This window comes from Lissotriton vulgaris, unplaced genomic scaffold (assembly GCF_964263255.1).
Source record: "Lissotriton vulgaris unplaced genomic scaffold, aLisVul1.2 SCAFFOLD_1064, whole genome shotgun sequence".
NCBI classification, from domain to species: domain Eukaryota; kingdom Metazoa; phylum Chordata; class Amphibia; order Caudata; family Salamandridae; genus Lissotriton; species Lissotriton vulgaris.
This window is the reverse complement of record NW_028248991.1, coordinates 387484-409764: the sequence shown is the minus strand read 5'-3', so window position 1 is coordinate 409764 and position 22281 is coordinate 387484. Positions and strand designations below refer to the sequence as shown.

General features: G+C 43.3%; 1 protein-coding gene across 1 annotated transcript in view; it reads left to right on the top strand.

Moving 5' to 3' along the window:
- The window catches only part of LOC147663748 (calcium-activated chloride channel regulator 1-like), a 642892-nt gene that overhangs the window by 365727 nt on the left and 254884 nt on the right, over positions 1–22281 (top strand). The window contains exon 9 of the mRNA XM_086950229.1: positions 14430–14542. Within this exon, the coding sequence (XP_086806355.1) occupies positions 14430–14542 (113 nt within the window). The remainder of the gene's footprint in view (positions 1–14429; positions 14543–22281) is intronic.

Below are 22281 nucleotides of genomic sequence, written 5' to 3'. Positions count from 1 at the left end.
GAACAGTGAAGCCTGAATTGCCAGGCCAGGCTCTACCTGAACTGGAACACAAGCAACCTATGACTGGTGTTGCTCTTATTAGGGCTCATCAGTCGGGTACAGCTTGGTTCCAGTGGTAAACTGAGAGGGATTGAACATATCATATAAATAGAGGATGGTGCAATCTAATTGAAGCACATTTAAGGTGTTATCTACTGAGGGTCTATAACACATTTCATTTCGAGTAGCTGTAGATCACATATGATCTGATGGGTGTAATCAAAGTGATCAATTCATCTGTTTAGCTGTCTCCCATCTTAGTGGCTCATAAGAGGGATGTAGAATTGCATGTTTGAATTGCTTTACATAATGTTAATCATGGATTCTGGCAGGTGGGAATACATTACCAAAAACAGCTGAAATTATATACACCATGGGCTGGGGAGGGGTGAAGGGAGGCCCACCAAGATATTAATCACACCCTATGTGATCTTCTGGTCCTTTTATAATGTGAATTTAATTAGTTACAGTTTTCTTTTGGTTTCTTTGTTCTACATTAAAGTGTATTAGTTTCTTCGTGTTTAGTTTGAATTTTTCGGGACAGTTTGTTCCTTATTTGGTGGATGCTAATAAAGGTCTATATTTAACCGTTGTATATGAGTATATGTAGAAAATGTTTCTAGTTTATATAATAATATTTATTTAAATAGTGTTTTGTAAATTGATTCACATTTATTAGTTTTATTTCATATTTATGGGATTCATTGTTTTAATTTTGTGTATTATATATATATTTTAGTTGTGTTGTGGGTAGATATGGTTTTCTAAATACTCTGCAATATTTTGTTCAGTGTTTATATGGTAAATAATTAAGTTTATATTAATTGTGTATTGTTCATCTTGGAGTTTTTATCATGACCTAATAATTTGTAAATAATTAGATTGGTATTTTTTCAATTAATTTGAACAATATTGTTGCAGTCGATATTGTTCTGCTCAATATGTTTGCTATCTTCTATACATTTATGACTAATTGTTGTTTTTATATATTTATTGTCATGACAATATTTTATATTTCTATATCTTTGTGCTTGATATTATGGTATATTAGGTATTTATTATGGTAATATTTTTGTTAGCAATATTTCTGTATTTCTGTTCAAGTATAGGCTGATGATGTTTTGGTAAAAAATATTTTTGGGGCTATATTACCATAATTCGATATTACTGTGGTCAATAGTGTGTTATACAATCAAATCAGCTACTAACACAGAGTCGGCAATGAGCTGAAAAATAATCGATACAGATCAATGTTTATTCACTTATGAACCATTGATGACAATTATTCAATTATGATATAAAGTCACTGATGATGATGAACCCATGTGATGTCATTGACCATGTCATGTTTGATGTAACATGTGAGGTCATAAGCAGTGCATTGCAGGGGCGTGAGTGTTACCTCAGCTAACTATAACTGCTCTATTTCTCTGGTTTTGTACAAGTGAAATGTCAGACGAACTGTAACGTCCCTGTAACCTTTGTTTTTTTTCAGTGAATTTCTAAAGTTTTTTGAAAGCTAATTCCTAGTTATAATGTCCCTGTAACCTTTAGTTTTTTCAGTCAATTTTGATGTTTTTTTTAACTAGTTATCGAGTTTGCAGAGTGGCACAGACAGGAGGCTAGGTTTCCAACCAGCTCTCAGGTATCCAGCTCTGTAGGACTTACAGGAGGTACCAGGAGGGTTCTTAGCCCTCAAGGTCCCACAGAAGTAAAGTGGACTTTATCCCTCAACCAGTAATCAGTAGTGCACCATGAGTCGCGTTTGCATAGTGAAGCAGAAAGGGGGCATGGCCTCCAAAGACCTCTTAGCAATCCTAGTGTGTGGGACTTTCTGGAGGTAACAGAAAGGGTAGTTGGCCTCCCAAGGACATCCTTGGGGGCCAACTACCCATCCTGCTACCTCCAGTGGGTCCCACACAGCAGGATTGCTGAGAGGTTGTCAGGAGCCACGCCCCTTTCTTCACCACTGTGCAAACGCATCTCCTGGCACACTACTGGTTGAATGGTGAAGTCCTCTTGGATGCTGAGGGACCTTGGGGGCCAAGAAGCCCTCCTGTTACATCCAGTAAGTCCCATGCAGCTGGATTCCTGAGAGGTGGTCCGAAGCCCACCCTCTTTCTCCACCACCCTGCAAACGCGACTACGTGTTAAAAAACATAGAAATTCCCTAAAAAATCAACAGTTACAGGGACGTTAGAGTTAGGAGATAACATTAAAATCCATAAAAAATCACTTGAAAAACCAAAGCTAACAAGGATGTTATATATATAAATTGGCCAAGAATTAAAGACTGAGGATGGTGAATTCATGTTTTATAACAATGGACTGCTGTGTACCTTTACATTGACAATCTCATAAGCACGGATGAAGGGTGAAACACCGAAACGTGTCTGCGGAGAATTGAGAAAATAAATAATTATAAAACAACCCCATGAGTGCTCTGTAATGTAATTGGAGTTGTTGTGGAACACGCGACTGCCACCCTCATGATTTGGAAGCACCTGTCTTGAGCTTGGTGGCTGCAGGTGGCTTAACTGCAAGGGAAGCTATTCAGCATATCACCAGATCTGCCGCCGCCTGATTTTACCCAGCGATCATAAAGGGCTTGAGTTATAAAACCTCACAATAACATAGTCATTTGTCTGGCAACCACAAGGCCCTCATGGTATATTACCCAGCGGCTATGGCGAGGGGTTAGAAAGGCACAGAGAGGTTGCCGTGGAAGAGCAGTTTGATAATGTGGTCAACCCATGCTGAAGGTACAGTGACCTTCATCGATGTTAGCCCATCGGGGAGAGAAGTGGATTTGGACATTTGGGCCATCATTAAGACCCATTTGACCGCTCTTGAGGTCACGATATTCAAACAGCATGGAACCCGGGATTACAGAAATTATTTTCTATGTAGCCCTTCCATTGGCCAAGAATTTACCAAAGAGCATGGTGAATTCATGTTTTATACCAATGGACTGCTGTGTACCTGTACATTGACAATCTTATAAGCATGGATGAAGGCTGAAACACTGAAATGCGTCTGCGGTGAATTGCGATAATAAATAATGTTAAAACAACACTGTGAGTGCTCCGTAATATAATTGGAGTTGTTGTGGAACACGTGAGTGCCACCCTCGCAATTTGAATGCACCCATTTTGAGTTTGTTATCTGCAGGCGGCATAACTGCAAGGGAATATATATATATATATATATATATATATATATATATATATATATATATATATATATATATATATATATATACATATATACCAGGAATCCAAACAAATTGGTCATCCAATCTCTAGTCCTCTCGAAAATTGACTACAGAAACGCTTTATTCGCCGGAACTCCAAAAGTTCACCTTGCCCCCCTCAAATCTGTCCTCAACCTAGCAGCCAGGCCAACAACTAACTGTAAGCGTTTCAACCACATCTCGCCTGCCCTCAAAGACCTCAAATGGCCTCCCGTCGAAGGCAGATACTCCTATATAATTGCCTGCATTACGCACAAAGCCCTTTATCAAAAGACACCACTCTACCTCTCAAACAAACTCAATAAAGCAGATAGGGCCTGGCCGCTGAGAAGCACCAATTCTCTCCTCCTCGTCTCCCCTCTGTTAAAAAAAAGCCTCTCACTCCCTCTCCTTCTCTGGTAAGGCCCCCAACATCTGGAATGGCTTCCCTAAAGATCTATGATGTAACATTTCCAGTGTCAAAAATGAGCTTAAAACACACCTGCTCAATAAATATTGGGGTACTTAATCCCTCTCTAGCCATACTTGCTATACTGTCCGTCCTCCTAAAATCACAGCCGTCTCACCCTCTCACCTACACATCCCCTTGTTGACCCCTCTCCGCCATGCTTCCCTCCTTCCCCATCCTAACATTTCCCCTCCCACCCTTCTCACACACTCAACCCCTCCCACGATATTCTGACCTCCGAGCCTACCCCTTGTGCACTGTAGTATTTTTTGTAACGACATATCTATTTTGCTGTTTTTTAACTCTTTCTTTCCTTTCCTCACCACTTACTCTATATTACTCAATATACTCTTTTAGTCCACCATGTATAAGTGATGCATTTGTAACAACTGTTCTGTATTCCCTGAATATCATTATTCATATGTAAAGCGCTCTGATACCCCTAGGTGGAGCCAGCGCTATATAAAACTTCAATAGATAAATGTTGGCAGCCTTCTTGGGACTTGGCTTCAGCCGAGTCCCAAACAAAAATGTGAAACAAAAGAAAAGGGGGAAGGGTAGGAATACCCTGACCCCCAAGATTTGGCCTTGGGGTCCCGACAGGGCAAAAAAATATTTTTTATTCAAAATAACTTTTACAGCGAATTTGTCAATTTCACTGTGAAAACTTAAAAAAAGACAAACCCTGGTTGCAGTGCTAGTTTTGTAAAGGGCCCCCGGGTGGATTGAGTCCCCGGGCAGTTTCTACAAAAAGGAGGGGACAAATAGGACCCCGTCCTGAGGTTCTTTGAGCCCCAGGGACCACCATCTTGTGAGAATTTTTATTAATATAGGAGGGGGCCTTGAGGACCCCACTCCATGGTCTCAAATGAGCCCCGTGGACCACCACCTCCCCGGGGCTTTTCCTAAAAATGTTGTACAGGAGTGCACAAACCTCATTCAAACCCGGGGGCTACCTCCTCCCTAGAGCTTTCTTGTTTTTATAAGAAGGGGGCCACAGTGCCCCCTCCCAGGCAGTACTCAGCACTGGAGACCAACCCCTCCACGAGGAAACCCGTGCAAATAGGAGTAGGGGCCATGTGGCCCTTTTTGCTGGAGCCATACAGGGCGCTGGGGACTGCCACCCCTCCTTTGCAGGCTACTACACTATGTCCTGAGGTACCCAACCCCAGGACAAAGCTGTTTGCACTTATTTGGTGGGAGATTTGACAGCTTCTCCCAAGTGAGAGCTAACACTGAGCTGTCAAAGTGCTCCTGTCTGCTGGAAGTGGGGATTTCGATATGAAATGATTACTCGTGCATGGAGTGAGCTGCTTTTCCAGTAGCTCACTCCGTGCAGCAGCAATGCAGGCTCCCACAGGAGGTGTGGAGGCGGCTGGGACAATGGGCGCCTTGAGGCTCCCTACACGGTTACGGGGGAACAGAGGGAAATTAAAGTTGAGAAACAAGCAGAAAGAGGCTGAATAAAGGTCTTAAACGAGCAGAAGAGGAAATATAAAGGTGAGTAACGTGCATAGAGGCAGAATAAAGTTCAGAAACGAGTAGAAAGAGGCAGAATAAAGGTCAGCAATGAGCAGAAACAGGCAAAATGAAGGTCAGCAATGAAAAGAAAGAGGCGAAATAAAGGTGAGAAATGAGCAGAAAGAGGGAAATTAAGGGTGAGAAATGAGCAGAAAGAGGCAAAATAAAGTTCAGAAACAAGAAGAAAGAGGAAATATAAAGGTCAGAAAGAAGCAAAATAGAGGTCAGAAATGAGCAGAGAGAGGCAACATAAAGATGAGAATGAAGCAAAATAGAGGTCAGAAATGAGCAGAAAGAGGCAAACTAAAGGCCAGCAACGTGATGAAAGAGGCAAGATAAAGTGAGAAATGAGCAGAAAGAGGGACAATAAAGGTCCGAAATGACCAGGCAGGCAGAATAAAGGTTAGAAACGAGAAGAAAGAGGAAAAATAAAGGTCAGAAAAAAGCAAAATAGAGGTCAGAAATTAGCAGAAAGAGGCAAAATAAAGGTCAGGAATGAGCTGACTGAGGGCAAAGTAGAGGTCAAAAATGAGCAGAAGGGGTAAAATAAAGGTCAGAAATGAGCAGGAAGAGGCAAGATAAATGTCAGAAATTAGCAGAAAAAGACAAAACAGAGGTCAGAAACTGGGCAGAAAGAGGCAAAATAAAGGTCAGAACTCAGTAGAAAGAGACAAACTATTAGTGAGAAACGAGCAGCAAGAGGCAGAATAAAGGTTAGAAGCGCGCAGAAAGAGGCAGAATAAATATCCGAAATGAGAGGAAACAGGCAACATAAAGGTGGGAAACGAGCAGAAAGAGGGAAAAGAAAAGGACAGAAATTAGAAGAAAGAGACTGACAAAAGATCAGAAACTAGGATAAAAGAGGCAACATAAAGGTGAGAAATGAGCAGAAAGAGGCAAAAAAAAGGATAGAGATGAGCAGAAAGAGGGAAAATAAAGTTCAGAAATTAGCAAAAAGAGGCAAGGTAGAGGCCAGCAACTAACTAAAAGAGGCAAAATAGAGATCGGCAAAGAGCAAAAAGAGTCAAAATAAAGGTCAGAATCAAGCAGAAAGGGGCTAAAAGCCAGTAAAAGCAGAAAGAGGCAAAATAAAGGTCACCAATGAGCACAAAGAGGCAAATGCAGGTCAGAAACAATCAGAAAGTGGCAAAATAAAGGTCAGCACCGTGCAGAAGGAGGCAAGATAAAGGTGAGAAACGAGCAGAAAAGGGACAATAAAGGTCAGAAATGAGCAGAAAGGCAGTATAAAGGTCTGAAACGAGAAGAAAGAGAAAATATAAATGTCAGAAAGAAGCAAAATAGAGGTTAGAAATGAGCAGAAAGAGGCAAAATAAAGGCCGGAAATGAGCAGAAAGACGCAAACTAAAGGTTGGAAACGAGCTGAAAGAGGGTAAATAAGGATCTGCAGAAAATTCAGAGAATAAGCAGAACCCACTCAGGCATTCAAGCACCCACTCACAGAGTAACAAAGTGACTCTCACAACCACTCACAGTCCCAATCAAACACTCTTGCACCCACATACAGAATCACTCATGCTCGCTCTCACCCACTCACAGGCCTACTCAGGGACTCCTGGACCCACTCATAGACCCACTCAGCAACTCACATACCCACTCACAGACACACTCAGACACTCATAGACTGGATGACAAACTCTTGCAAACACTTGCAAACTCACACACTCTGACACCCACTCACACCGACTCATACACTTACTTGGACACTCATGAACCCATGCCTCAGGCACCCACTGAGACACTCACACACCCTCCTATAGACCCATTCACACCCACACACTGCCACTGAGAAACTCATGCACTCACTCAGATACTCACTTTCAAAGGTTACAGGTTACTCTTAGGAAATAGCATTATAAACTATAGACATTCACAATAAAACAAAGGTTACAAGGATGTTATATTTAGGAAATAGAATTAAGAGAAAACCTTAGAAATTCACTGAAAAAAACCAAAGGTTACAGGAATGTTATAGTTAGCCTCAGATTTCACTTGTACAAAAACCATTGAAATTCAGCAGTTATAGTTACCTGAGGTAACTGTAACTTTGAACCCCGCAATGCAGTGAGAGGTATCATTTTTTAAATGTGCCTGATGTAGCTGATCCCATGCTTCTGTCAATGGGGATGCATACCGCATGAGGACTTACCTGTATTCCGGTGCCCACAGGATTGTAGTCATCGGGGTGCCATAGCCAGGTGAGGGGAACCTGGAGGAAGGGATCCACGTAGAGACTGCTGGAGAAAAGTGTATTTGAATGAGTATAGACCCTATATCCTTAGTTTCTGACAACTCGAGGTAAGCAGTCGGACTGCCATGGTTGGGTCATCAGAAACCCTCATCGTATCCCGGACAGTGGTTGGAAAGCCCTGTACTGTGTTATGGCTGGTGTTTTTTTTTTACCTTCATCTTGGCGGTCAAAGAAAAGCTGTCAGAGTCAGCAGTCTTTCAGAGGTAGGTCGGAGTACATGATTCATGCATCCTAATCTGGCAGTCAGACTGACTGCTTCTGACAAGACAGTGGCAGTCTGACTGCCTCCGACAGGACTGCGGAAGCTGGTCCAACCGTCATAATCAGGCCCTTAGATAAAATATCCTCAAATTCTACATGATATGCTGACAGCAGGTTGCTATTAAGTATTAAAGGATCGGCCATGTTTGTCTTTAATCTTAACTCCATGGCTGCTAAGGCAATTTCCCTCCTGTGCTGGGAATTGCTATTTTACTTGTTTTATGACGAGCTGGGCTCGTCATCAGTGTACGAGGAGGCTACACCATGACGAGCCCAGCTCGTCATGAGCGTGGAAGGGGTTAAATCTCCATCTTTGATGGATTCAGCCCTGGAATTGATAAACCCTCTAGTAGGGGTTTCAACCACCAAATAAAAGGTTACAAATAAGGGATTATGATCCTAACTCCAGAATAGAATGATCCACTATACTTTCTTTCAATTCATGAGATACAATAATACAATCTATCACTGTATAATAGCCACTTATTATGAATGCAGGAATAGATAAAGAATCATGTGAATCTCCCTCATGGACATTTATTAAATTCTAATTGATCAACCGATTAAAATGCATTTTGACCCAATAATTTGACTTCGAATAGGGAATACGTTTGCTTTCACTTAATAAAAATGAACTTTGCTGAGTTAGGTTGGGACCAAGCTTAAAGTTAAAAATTAACTGTGATAAATATTGAAATGTTGGCAATCTCATTCATTCATTAGAGGTTAAAATATCATCAAACTAATTAGGATGAGATTGAATATTGGTGACAACAACTAACAGAAGAAATACCATTAGAGAAATATGCATCCAGTAGGCAATGGCCATCTTTCAATGTAACATAAATTAAACATTAGGGTCATCAGAAGGGGCCGTGAATACTTTCCAGTCTAGCAAAAGTCCTTCCCAAATTTGAAAACACACGTTGCTGTGCCTGAAGAGGTAGGGGTTGCTGAAACAACTTAGCTAGTAAAGTGTTTACAAAATATTTAGTGGTAACCCAAGTTTCTTGAAAAAGAATAGTGTTGTAACACTTAATAAAAGTAAACCCATTTCTGATTCATCCATTTTGAATATAAGCCAACAATTTTCCATGACAGTAATTTTATATTCCTTCTATCAGTTTTACAGTTTGTTGGAATCCTACAAGATAAAAAACACTGGAAATGCAATAGATCTCGCATTTTTTGAGTTAGAGCTATTGGCTTTGTAAATGTCAGTCTCTTTCATGCTGTGAAGTTATGTGGCTAGTAATGTGGTATTGATTGTACTGGAATTATGTGGAGGGGGTTGTGTGTTATGGAGTGTAATTATATTGAATTTTGTGTTGTGGAGTAGTATGTAGTGGAGGTTAATTATGTTGTGTGCTGTTGAATTGTGTAGCATGGTACAGAATTTTATGGTGTGGATTGGATTTATGTGGTGTGTAGTTTAGTTGTTTTGTTGAGTTGATGTATGTGGTTTGGCACTGAATTATGTGGCGTGGACTTGAATTGTGCGGCATGGAACTGCTTTGCACTTTTGGTGATAAAAGAATATGTAGGAGCTGTGCTTTAGATCTGTGTCTGTGGGTTTAAAAAAATGAAAATCCGATGTATCGGGTTGGCTTTAGGGTGTCCTGCTTCGCCGATATTTGTTATTTGGGTTGTTTATCTGAAATTCAAAGGGCCCACCAAAATAACCTTGCCCTTTCCAGACGCTGTTGTTTTGCATGTCTGGGGCATACTCAAGTAAAACAGGTTGGGGAAAGAACAGGCAAATACAGGGCAATAAACTATTCACTCACAGCCTTATCACAGATCAAAAGGAAAGACAGTAAAACACCCAGAGAAGACGAAGGAAACCCTGTGCCTCTCAAGGCAGCCATTGCCAGCTGCAACTGGGTTTCTCCTCTCTTTTGCCAATTGTGTGCGTCTGGCAAGATGTCTGTGCCCCAACAAAAAAACAACAAGCAGTGACAGTTGGGCGGGGAGATTAAGTGAATTGAAAGAAGCGCTGCACACAGAAGCTTTTCTTCATTCGGGTATTTTAACTATTTTAAGTACTGTCCGATGAAATGTTTTGAATTGCTGTGAATTTTAATGCTGTCACAAGGGAAACGCTGTCCGGACTGGGGGATTGTTGCTTATAATTTGTTTACTGTTCTCTTCACCTAAGCAACCATATAGATGCAGTTTTGCTTGCACAAGAGCGAACAGAAGGTTGGTGCGCTAGTAGCTAAGACCCAGATCGTTAAATGACGGCTGCGGTGTGGGCTTGCAGCGGACGTGCACAGCAGGTGCACTGCTTAGGCGTCAAAGGCATGCCAGAGGTGCGCCAAAGGCAAGCCCGTATGCGCCAATCCGTGCTCGAACATGACCATGGCCCAGGAACACAGCACAAATTGTCCCAGGTCTGTATAAATACCCCAAAAATCAGCTGCTGGCAATCATCCTCCACCAGAGTCCCGGTGCCCCCCTTGCTTAGGGCTGATAACCTGCACAAAGAGGAGTATGTGCTCAGTGTAGTTACGAACTAAAGAGCCAGGTACCATTTATAATATCCCCACATCACATGGAAGTATTTTGGAAGATGGGTTTGATTGATAGTCACTCAGTTTCAAGGGTAAACAGCGCTTACAACGAACCCTTCTCTCCGTATGTAATAACGCATACTATTACCCCACTAGTCATAACAATTACTTGCGGAGGGGGCAGAAGGTGTTGGATTTAAAATCCAATACTTTCCTACTGTTGCACAGACTGGAGTTGTAATAGTAAATAATGCTCTTCTAACATCCAGCTCCCCCCTAGAGTAAGTCGTTGTTACGACTTGCGGTGTAATGGTATGTGCTGTTACAACGCGGTCGTTATAATGACAGCGTTGTAATTGCATGCAGAAAAAAGGCATGCATTCTAAGGAGGCATATTCAGTTTCATGACATGCCACCGATATCAGGACATTGCTAGAAGAAGACCATCTGGACGAGCTGTTCATCAGGGAAACGTGGCTTAATGACAGCTCAGGTCCTGACATTTTAATGGCCCTTCCCACAGGTTTTCAAATACACCGATTAAAGTGTGTAAGAGAAATAGGGGGTGGGATGGCCATTTTAATAAAAGGCGAGTTTAGGTGCATCACATCCTCCTTCCCACTCCCAAAGTGTGAACGTTTTCAATTTCACATTACACTCTCTTCCACCGGCACGATTTCAGGCGCACTTATTTATAGACCGCTGGGTGCAAGCTTCAAATAAATAGAGGCATTACCGGACGCACTAGTGAGTCTAGCAGTGAGGAAAACCAATTCAACTATTTTAGGGGATTTCAACTTACACTTTGATGCACATGACGCTACCACCATCAGAAGATTTCAGCACAACCTTGAAACACTGCAATTAATCCAACACTTATCCACAACCTACACATGAGAAAGGGCACAAACTAGATCTTATATTGTCCAATGACCCTCAGATTGTGGCATCCAGTGTGATTCCTTTCCCATGGTCATATCACTGCCTCATCCCTTTTAGGCTACCCAAACCAGGCATGCAGAACAGTGCTAAGGTCTAGCCTATTCCAACAAGGAGCTCGTCGAAGCTTGATCCCGAAGCTTGGACACAAGTTCTGGATGCCCCAACTCCTAATCTAAAGGGCAATTTAGAGGAGGCTTACGAAAAATGGGAGGATTGGGTTGTACATTCATTGGATATAAGTAACACAAAAAAGGCACTAACACTAAAACACACACAAATGAAGCCCCCTGGTTTAATAATCATCACATCTCTTTAAGAAAAGAATGTAAGAAACTTGAGAGGATCTGAAGGAAAGAATATGAGCCACTTCTAAAAACAAAATATAAAGCCTCAATCAGGATCTACCACAATGAAATGAAGAAAGCTCAGGCTACATTTTACAAGGAAAAAGCTATGCAGGCCTCAAATTCCCCCAAGGAATTATTCAAGGTCATCAAAGCACTAACTACCACTCAGGAAAGTAAACTCGCTCACAATCTTTAAAAGAACGATGTAATGAGATAGCATTCTTTTTTCACAATGAAAGTGGTAGATATCCACAATCTGCTTCAGGGCAAGTAAGAGCCAGTCTCTTGAGATAAAGATGTCTCTAGGGAATTGCCTTCAATTCCAGTGTTAGCTCAGTTCCCTATGCTGAACAAAGAAGATACATGTAGCTTGATGAGTGTAACCAAATCAGGATCTGCACTAGACCCTGTGCCCCCACATATTCTATCCAACGGGATATATGTCATTCTCCCCTCAGCAACTTAGTTACTTAATCATTCACTGGACTCTTGACTTGTTCCAAAAAAATTGAAGCATGCTGTAATTGGGCTGTTACTAAAAAAAAACAATCTAGATCCAGCATTACCTGGCTACCTCAGACCTATATCGTTACTATCTTTTGAAGGAAAACGTCTGGGGAAACATGTCAAGTGGGCCTTATTCCACTTTTTGGAGGATAATGACCTCCTATTTAGAAGACAGATCCTGCCAAGTCATGGAAAATGCTTGCTTCTTTGATAGTATGCCATTCATATGTGAAGTGCCTCAGGGATCGTCACTCAGCCCGAGTGTTTACAATGTTTACGTTCGACGGCTGGACACAATTGTACAGAAGTTGGGTATCTCGGCTGTCTCCTATGCAGATTATACTCAGTTGGTGGTTTCTCTGGCAAATGGGCCAAATCTTGAACATCAACAACTGGTACCTTGCCTGGAAAGAGTGGCCATTTGGATGACGAGCTGCTGTTTGAAACTGAATGGCGATAAAACAGAACTAATGATTCTAGGGAACATGGTCATACCCAGACCATTGAATATCTGGCCAAGCCCCCAGATCCCAAATCCCCTATAAACAATTTGGGAATGTGGCTGGATAGAGCCCTCATGATGAATCAACAAGCAAAAACCTGGCTGGCATCTGCTACAGTCTTCTTAGAATGATCGGGACGATATTAGCACTGGTCCCAGAGCATCTAAGAAAAACAGTGATTCAAGCCCTCATAGTCTCTCATTTGGATTACGGTAATTCTCTCTATGTTGGCTCAACAAAATATTTAATATAAAGACTTAAGGTGATGCAAAATATGGCAGCAAGGCTTCTTCTGAAGTTCCCCAGTCATGTCACAGTAAGAGAGTCTTTGAAACAGCTCCCCTGGCTGCGATTGAAGCAAGGATTAGGTTTAAAATCTCTTTGCATTGCACATAAGGCATAAAGAATAAAGGTCAAGTTAAGCTTAAAGGTCTAGTCTCATTTTATACCCCAGCCAGACTCCTAAGGTCATCTCAACAACATCTTCTTTTAACTACTAGAATCAGAAGAGCGAGATGTGGCAAGAGATCATTGGCACACTTGGTACCAAAGTTATGGAATGGTCTCCCACTCACTATAAGATTATTGGAAGACAAACTCAATTTTAGAAAAAAATCTGGATGTTCCTCCATTAACCTGTTTACCATGCACAGTTATCCAGTTCAGTACTCATCGGCCCAGGGAAGCCCTTGGGTAGCCATTCGCTTTATTAAATCCTAAACATAAGGATAATACAACACTGCTGCCCAGAGGAACAAACAACGCACATGCATAGCAAACATAATGCTGTCAGCTAAGCATAGATTTGCGTAAAGCGTGGCGCTTCAGCAAACAGCGCTAAAATAAAAAAACATTGTTAGTGCTGTGCTGCTAAAACAAAAGATATGTTTTTTGACACAAGCTACTGATTAGAAAATATAAATACCTTAGCACCGTGCTCCAGTCCAAAACATGAAGTGCGGCATCCGTAAAGCGAGCGCCGTGCTGATACACGAGCCAAGGAAAAGCAAATGGCACATGCTACTGGTTAGAAAATATAAAACCCTTTGTGCCATTTAGCTGTCCAAACCATGAAGTGCGGCACCCATGAAGCGGATGCATTGCTGATACACAAGCTGAAAAAAAGCAAGAAAAAGGAGTGCGCAGGAAGGAACGTGCTTAAAAAAAGAGAAAGACCGCACGTAACAGGGGAAGTCACCTGGGAGGGTCCGAAACACCATAAGGCAGGACTAATTAAGCATATCCAATAAACAAAGTCAGGCATTTAGGAAGGGCACTTACAGGAGCCAATGGAAGATATGGGTGGTGTTTGAAGCACATATTCTGGATACACCATGCCCCAGAGAGCAGGGCATGTGCACTGCTAGGCTCGACCTAAAAAGTTAGAACTATGTTAAGGGGGAGATGATACACCATCCAGTACTGCGCTGTAAGCAACTAAATCAATATTCAGTCAAATATTACTGGCCAGGCCCTCTAACACTTTGATTGAATGACCAAATTACTGTCAACAGAATCTAAAGCAACAGGAGAGTGATCAAATGAGATTTTACCAGAAATCTAATAAGATTAAAGTGGTCTGTAGAAAAACCATAGCATGAGAGCCATCATTGCGATAAAATCTCAGCACCCTCACAGAAGACCGCACTTTCTCATCAGAATAGGTCTTGATAATAATTATTTGTACACTAATCATTTGTACACAGATACTTATTTTGTTGTCATTCCTGTGTTTTGCCTCCCCCCCATGAGCGTTCCCGGAAAAGCGGTACATTTTGCAGTCTAATGATCTGAAGCACTAATAAACAGCACTTGCTATTTTGCAGGTGGTTTGAGGTTTTATGCCTCTGATAAGCTGGACTCCAATGGCCTAATTGATGCGTTCAGTGGACTTTCATCATTAGGAACAGCTCCAAATTTTCCTGAACAAACTATTCAGGTATATTTTTCAAACGTGCATGTTTCTGATTCATTTTTGATCTGGTGTTAAAAATATAAATATATAAACAAAAAACGGAAACTGCTAAGACATGTTTATAGTTATCTGTAATTGAGATTTGTGGACAAAGACAGGAAAAATATAATTGTTAGACTACTGTGTTTTATAACTATTGTTGTAATCATGACTAGATTATAGATCATGGCCCACATTTATGAAGTTATTGCATCGCACTTGCACCATGCAAGGGTGACTCAAATCCTAAATGAGATTTATCAAGCCATGCACTGCATTGCATTACTCTGCAGCAGGGAAGCGTGCAATGGGTGGAACGTTGGTGTTCCCATGCATCCATCCATGCATTGTGACACATTTACCAACACCGGTAGAACTGGGAATGCATCCAAATTTTATGCCTCACCACGACAGGCGAAACGAGGAGAAATATCTTGATTTCTCCTTGTTGTTTATGCTTTATATGCATTCTGCAGCACATTTGTAAAGAGGAAAATGCCTCAGAGGATTGTTTTTGTGCGGGAAGGTGCACTTTCCTGCACAAAAACAATCCTGTTTACAATGCAGACACCACGGTGTAAGGGTTAGTGCTAGGCAGCAGTTTGTGCACCAGAACAGGCATAGAGCATTAATGTTAAATAATGTGCATTCCCGCCCTCTCCCTTTCACTCTGCAAGGTGACTTGTTGCATTGCATGAAATATTGATAAATATGAGCCACAGTTTGCATGCTTCAAAATGTTTTGGCCTTCAATGTTCACTATTTCATGACGTTATTAAATCAATTATTGCCCTCTATCTCTCCTCAAAATATGTCTACAGACATCTGTGACCAACTGCCGGATTTAGGGGAAATTAATTGCTATTATGAATAATATTCCAGGAGGTAGGTATTTTAATTACTGCAATATGTCTTTGCAAATTACACAAATCAGTACCATTCTTCCATTCTCAAAAGACTGTAGTCAATGACCTGTAGTGTGTAACGTACTTTCTTTTAACCAAGGCAAACATTGCAAATATTGGAAGGGCTCCCTCCCTGAGAAACCTGTGATTGCTCTCCATCACTACCATTAAAAGACAAGTGCTGGAGGGGTTGTGTATGGCCTGGTTTGCAGAGCCATAGTAAACAGGCCATGTGACATCAGAGGCAAATGACTCTAGCTCCCACAGCTGAGGCTCAATAGCCCAAATTGCACACCTTAAAGCCTTAATGAGATTAGTACTTCAGGTACAAGAGGAAAAGAGGAGGGAGAGACAAGAAGAATGGGCCCAAAAGGAAAGAAATGGGAAGCATGAGGATATGGAGAGAGAAATTGAAAAAGAAAGATGATGACTTTAGAGAAAGAGATGCTCAGGATGTCAGCAGAGAATTCTACAACTTTAAAAAGCAATTCCACCCCTAACTGGAGTTCAAGCCAAGTTTCCAACATAGCTTGTGAGCATGTATGTGGAAGAACAAAATAGTTTGGAATGGTTCCTGAGTTTTGAGAGTCCTTGTAGAGGGATGTAATCAAAATGATTGCGGTACATCACAACGAAAGTCGTTACCACGACTTGCGCTGTAGGGTGCTGGACTAAGGAATAGTATAATTTACTATTCCAACTCCAGCCTACGTACAGTACAGAAGGTGTTGGAATAGTAAATCTACTATTCCTTAGTCTAGAGCGCCCTCCAGTGCAAGTCGTGGTAACGGCTTGCGTTTTAAAAGCTGCGTTGTAATGGCACTGCGTTGTTTTGACCGTGTCGTAAAGGTTGTTTACCTTGTAGAGCTCAGGCTTTGGAACATGTGACTATGGAAGCTACTATAATAAGTTGCTTGCCCATCGAAGACACACGATTCATTGGAAGAATGCCAATGGCTGAGAAAAATGATTACGAGCAGGTGAATGAAGCTCTAATTAAACAGTTTACAACTGTTAGACCTGACATCATTGGTGTGAGTCTCCCTTCCATTTTTTACGGATTGCCTTCTCTCTTTTGATATATTTTTTCTGGATTTATGCTTTGGGCACTGCACCACTGCTAATCAGTGCCACAGTGCAAGTGCTCCCTATGTTAAATTAATGTACTGATTGGTTATTCCATGATTGGGTTATTTGATTCACTGTCAGCCCCTAGTACAGTGCTCCATGTGTGCCCAGGGCTTGTAAATCAAATGCTGCTAGTGGGCTTGCAGCACTGGTTGTGCCACCCACAGAAGCAGCTTGTAAAGTGTGTCTCAGGCCTGCCATTGCAAGGCCTGTGTGCAGTCTAGCACTGCCATGTCGACTTGGCCAAGTGCACCCACTTGCCAGGACCCTAAACCTTTCCTTTGCTTCATATTAGACACCCCTATGTTAGGCCCAAGGGCAGGGTGCATTGTAAGTGTAAGGTAGGACATGCTCTGATGTGTGTAGCATGGTCTAATAGTGAATTACAGCCATTTTCGTTTTTCACTATTGAAGGCTACCTGTTCTCATAGGTTAGAATGGGCAGTTAGATTATTACATTCTTATAATCCTAACTGACTCAGGATACATGGTAGAAATTCGAATTTCGTATGCCTGAACTCAGAATAATAAAGTACATCTTTTAGTAAAGTTTATTTTCATATTCTGTCTTTGCAAATACCACTTTTAGAAAGCAGGTATTTGCTTACCTAACCATTTGAGCCCGCCTCTGCTGAGTTGTGTTTTCCTTGTCTGGGTTTGTGTGTGACAGGGCTAGGAAATTCCAGGAGACAGGCGGGGGCTGCCCAGTGGTGAAGAGAGAGATCTGCATCTAGATGGGAGGGAGGAGTTGCACCTGGGACCTGAAAAGGGCTGGGCCTTCCCTCTTCAATGCTGGCTCCACCCCCTGTGGCTTGTCTGATATCTCTGCTCTGCACTGTGAATGGAGGAGGAATCATGTCAACAGAGTGCTCCAGAGCTGTATCTTCCCTCCCCTGTGCTGGCTCCACCTCCTGTGGGGCGGCTGATGTCTCTGCCCTGCACAGTGAAAGGAAGAAGAGAGTCATGTCAACAAAGTGCTCAGGAACTGGTTTGAACTAGGCAGAGGCCTCTCTGCCTTCAGAGATCAAAGGAGTTTGAGATATAAGCATTGGGACCCTGCTCCCAAGAAATTAGATCACTTCTGGAACAATAAACCTTTCTGCCTAGGAGAAGAACCAAGGAAGCTGCGGGAGTTGGACTGCCCCTCTGCCAGTGTGCTGTTTGCTGGGTTGGCCTGCAGTGGTTACTTCATTGCCAAGGGAAAGGAGAAGGAACTTTGTAAAGGACTTTCATTTACAGAATATTCTCCAAGGGCTTGAACTCTGCTTGCCTCCTGCTTAAGTCTCAGGGACAAAAGACTTCACCTCCAGCTCCCTCCTGAATTTCCTTGCTGGGAATTCTGACTCCAGTCACTTGCGTGCCGCTGGGAGCTGGAAGCGCGATGCATCGAGAAGAAGCGTATCGCTGCTGCAGCTGAAATCATCGCAACACCGGAGAAGGGAGCCTTCGCCCCATTTCCCTGGAAGCGTGTGTTCATTGAAGCTGCCTGCTGTCGCATCACCGGAGAAGCGTGACGCCATTGAGAAAGTCGCCATTCCTCACCGGAGAAGCCTGTCGCGTACAGAGTTGTCGCAAGGCTGCCAGGGCGTCAACGCATCACCGCATCAAGGGCGCCATCTTCTCGCATGGCAACCGGATCATCGCATCGCATCAACGCTCCATCTTGCGCACCGCAACGGGCCCGCAGGCCGAGAATCTACGCATCACCTCCGCACCGGTAAGGCTCACGACGAGTCCCATACTCTGCGCAAGCATTGAGGAAGGACGCAACCATTCCCCCGGGTCAGGGAACCGACGCATCTCCCCTTCTGCGAGTCTTTTTGTTTACTTTGCGTTACACATCTAGGTACTTTGGTGAGAACTTTGTCGCATCTACCATCAACTTGAACTAAGAGACTTTAATAATCTTTTAAGTAATCTTAAGTGTAGTATGGTGGATTTTTGTTGTTTGTGGTCTTATGTTAAGTCTTTATAAAGAATACTTATTTTTATAAAACCTGTGTTGTGTCCATCTGTAGTGTTATCACTGTATTACTGTGTATATTCACAAATGCTTAACAAACTGCCTCTGAGATAAGCCTGTCTGCTCGTTCCAAGCAACCAAGGGGGTGAGCAGGGGTTATTAAGGAGTGTAATCCCCTTATCCTGACTTAGAAGTAAGGGTCCCTATTTGGACAAAGGTGAATACCATTGCCAATTAGAGACCCCCAGATCTAACAACAACCTACAAAGGTTTAAGGACAGCAAGGAAACACGAGAGCAGATGGTGTAGCATTTGAGACCTGGATTCATGCTGTGCCGCATGATTGGAATGAGTGGGTGACAGGGATAGAGGCAAAGGATTGTCATTCTCTAAACCAGTTACTAGTGATTGAGAGACTCAAAAAGGAGTGTTCTAGCCCAATTAGGCAACGCCTGTGAGAACTGACCGAGATGGATCCAGAAACACTTGCAGTGTTGCCTGGAAAATGGTTAACTAATGGAGTTAAAAAAGGTATGGAGCAGAGTGGATCCAAGCTAAAGGGAGAGAACAACTCTCAAGAGACTTGGTTCAAACAGGAGGGTAATGGTCATGGCAATTACCAAAGTTACAAGGAGGGACATAGGCAGAAAAGGAAATGGATTCCAAGTCAGAAACTGTACAAGCATATATGGCTTGGATCACATCAGCTCTGCTAACGAGCACAGGGTCAGTTGCAAGATTACACCAAATTTCAGCTAACACGACCCTCTAGCCCATGTCTTACATTTAAAGCCTCCTGTACTGCATGGTCCTCCAAAATGCATTTGATGAGAAGGAAGGTGATGAGCAGGTGTTGGGGAAACAAGAGATGTTGCATTACTGTACGGTTCCTCTACCCCAGCATCACTCCTTCAGCTTGATTCACATAGGTAAGTTTACTACTTTTCTCTATTCACAAACTCAGCAGGGAGACTATAGTTGGGGCAGAGTTCTCTGTGTGGTAAAGTGCAGGGAAAAATAAAAAAAGTATTTAACTCGAAAACAAATATAAAAATTATTTTATATTAAATATGAATGTAAATAAATGTTAAATATTAACTTTAAATGTAGCACAAAATAAAAAAAATGCCACAACACTATTAAATTAATTTTGAATTAATACTTTGATTAATAGAAATATATTAAATTAACATTATTTTTCTGGTGTTGAAATCAAATGTCAGAATATGGTGGGGGTGCCCACGGTCTTGGTGTGAGGTACGACTGTGCACCACGGCCCAAAAAAGGTAATCAGGTTTCTGTGATGCATTCCTTCCCAAGAGAACTCGTGGGGTCCATCTGAAGGTCAAAAAAGTTCAGTGGAGCAAACCTGGAAACTGTAGTTTGATACGTTCTCCCAACATTGAATACACTGGACAAGGGGCTTTGCTGTAGCCTTCACCTTCACGCTACAAAGCTTTCACCGGAAAAAAAGATGGAAACACAAAGATTGTGACTTTTTTGGAGTGAGTCTTGGTGCCTTGTAAAAGGCCTCCAGAGATGAAACATTTTTTAAGTCCCAAAAAATCTTGTTGGCTTGTTGTCTATCACTGGTACTTTGAAGAAAATACCTCATATCTTTAGGACTGGTTCCTCAGACGTGAATTCTTGGTTTCCAAGTGGCAGGATGCTTACCACAACTCTCCTTTAAGGTCCACAGAGACATTTCCAGTTCAAACTGGCAGACTAGAGTTATTCCAGGCACTCAAATGACTATTCTGCTCTGAGGAACTTTGGCGGCCAGGCAAACATAGGAGGCAGGTGTCTCAGGGGCAAGCATTAGAATTGTTCAGATGTAAGTGGTTCTCTGGAATTCTTCCATGCAGACAGGAGCTTCCTCGGTCTCAAGCATTTATACACCCTCCAATAACAGGAGATAAGTTTTACAGAGGCAAGCAGGATTCTCTTGTAACTTTGGGTAGGGAAAATGCATGCTTGTCTCTTACACTTAAATACTTGTACTCCGTGGCACGGTGCACAAATTGTTGTCTTGTAAGAGTGACAGTTATGGCAAAAAGGTTGTCAGTTTACACAGAATACACATGGCTAAGCCCTATTTAGAAGGGCACGACCAGGGCAGCAATCAAAAACACCATGGGCCCAGAGCAAATAACATGGCAAAAATGCATTCCAGTGCACTAATTCAACAACACTTGCTGATTATTCATTTTTGCAAGTAGCACCTGAAGATTGCTGTGTTTGGATAGAACCAAGTAAGAGAACATTCCATGATACAACAGCTTCATCTGTTCTATGGGGTTATGCTAACTCATAAAATTACAAGAAGAATGGACCAAGCAAATAAAGGATTAAGCTGGAGGTATCATGAGGAGGAAGGCCAGAGTGTCTCCATGGGTAAGCAACTAAGGAGAACAAAACAACCAAAGGTGAGGATACAGATTGCAGTTTATGAACTGCACGATAGAGATGGAGCTTAAGCAAATGGCCCAGAGTGACCTGACCTCGGGTCGCTCCCCACGCCGCACAGCTCCTCCTGGGTGCCCGTGTCTCCCTCCACCTGCCGCCGAGGGTTCGCCGCACCTGGTGACTGTTTAATCTTTTTCTTCTTCCCATACTTATCTTTTCTAACTTGCCTTTTGTAACTTGTCTTTAGATTTTACATTTTGTCTCCCAGCTTAGGCGCTCCTTTTGCACCACTGCCCTCTGTGGCCCCCCGCCCCCGCTTCCCGCCGCTGCTCCCCTGTGGCCCCACACCCTTTTGCCTTCTGTGTCCGTCCTCTCGCCCATTGGCCGCCCCGCGCCCGCCTCCCAGCTGCCCCTCTCTCCCACTTGGCCTCTTATGGAGGTTGCCATGCAGCTGTGTTACCTGACCTCAGGTCGCTCCCCACGCCGCACGGCTCCTCCTGGGTGCGCGTGTCTCCCTCCAGCTGCCACGGAGGGTTCGCTGCCCCTGGTGACTGTTTGAACTGCTAATCTTTTTCTTCCTCCCATACTTGTCTTTTGTAACTTGCCTTTTGTAACTTGTCTTTGGATTTTACATTTTGTCTCCCAGCCTAGGCGCTCCTTTTGCGCCACTGCCCTCTGTGCCCCCCCGCCCCCTGCTTCCCGCGTTGCTCCCCTGTGGCCCGCCCCCTTTTGTCTTCTGTGTCCATCCCCTCGCCCATTGGCCGCCCCGCTCCCGCCTCCCAGCTGCCCCTCCCTCCCACTTTGCCTCTTATGGAGGTCACCGTGCGGAAGGCAAGCCCGTCTGCGCCCGTCCGCACCTGGACTGCGCCCAGCACCAGGACCCCACGCACCCCGCAACGCCAGACTGCACTACGACTCCAGCACGCACTCAACAGTGGACGAGACCACCCCTGCTACCGGGCCACCCCGAAGCGCACCCAAGGGCCTTTCGCCTGCCTGAACTGCAGATACACCAGCATCCAGCCCTCCAAACCACCAGCCAGAGAACCCAACCACCTCCGCTGCATCCTCCTCAACACCCGCTCCGCTCGCAAGTACGCCATCGAACTCTGGGACCTCCTAGACTCCACCGCTCCCGACGTCGCCTTCCTGACGGAGACCTGGCTGAACGCCACCTCAGCCACCTCAGCACCAGACATCGCCATAGCCATCCCACAGGACTACAAGATCTCCCGCAGAGACCGCACCAGCGGAGTTGGAGGGGGAATAGCCATCATCCACAAGAACACCCTCAGAGTCTCGACCAACACCGACGACACCCT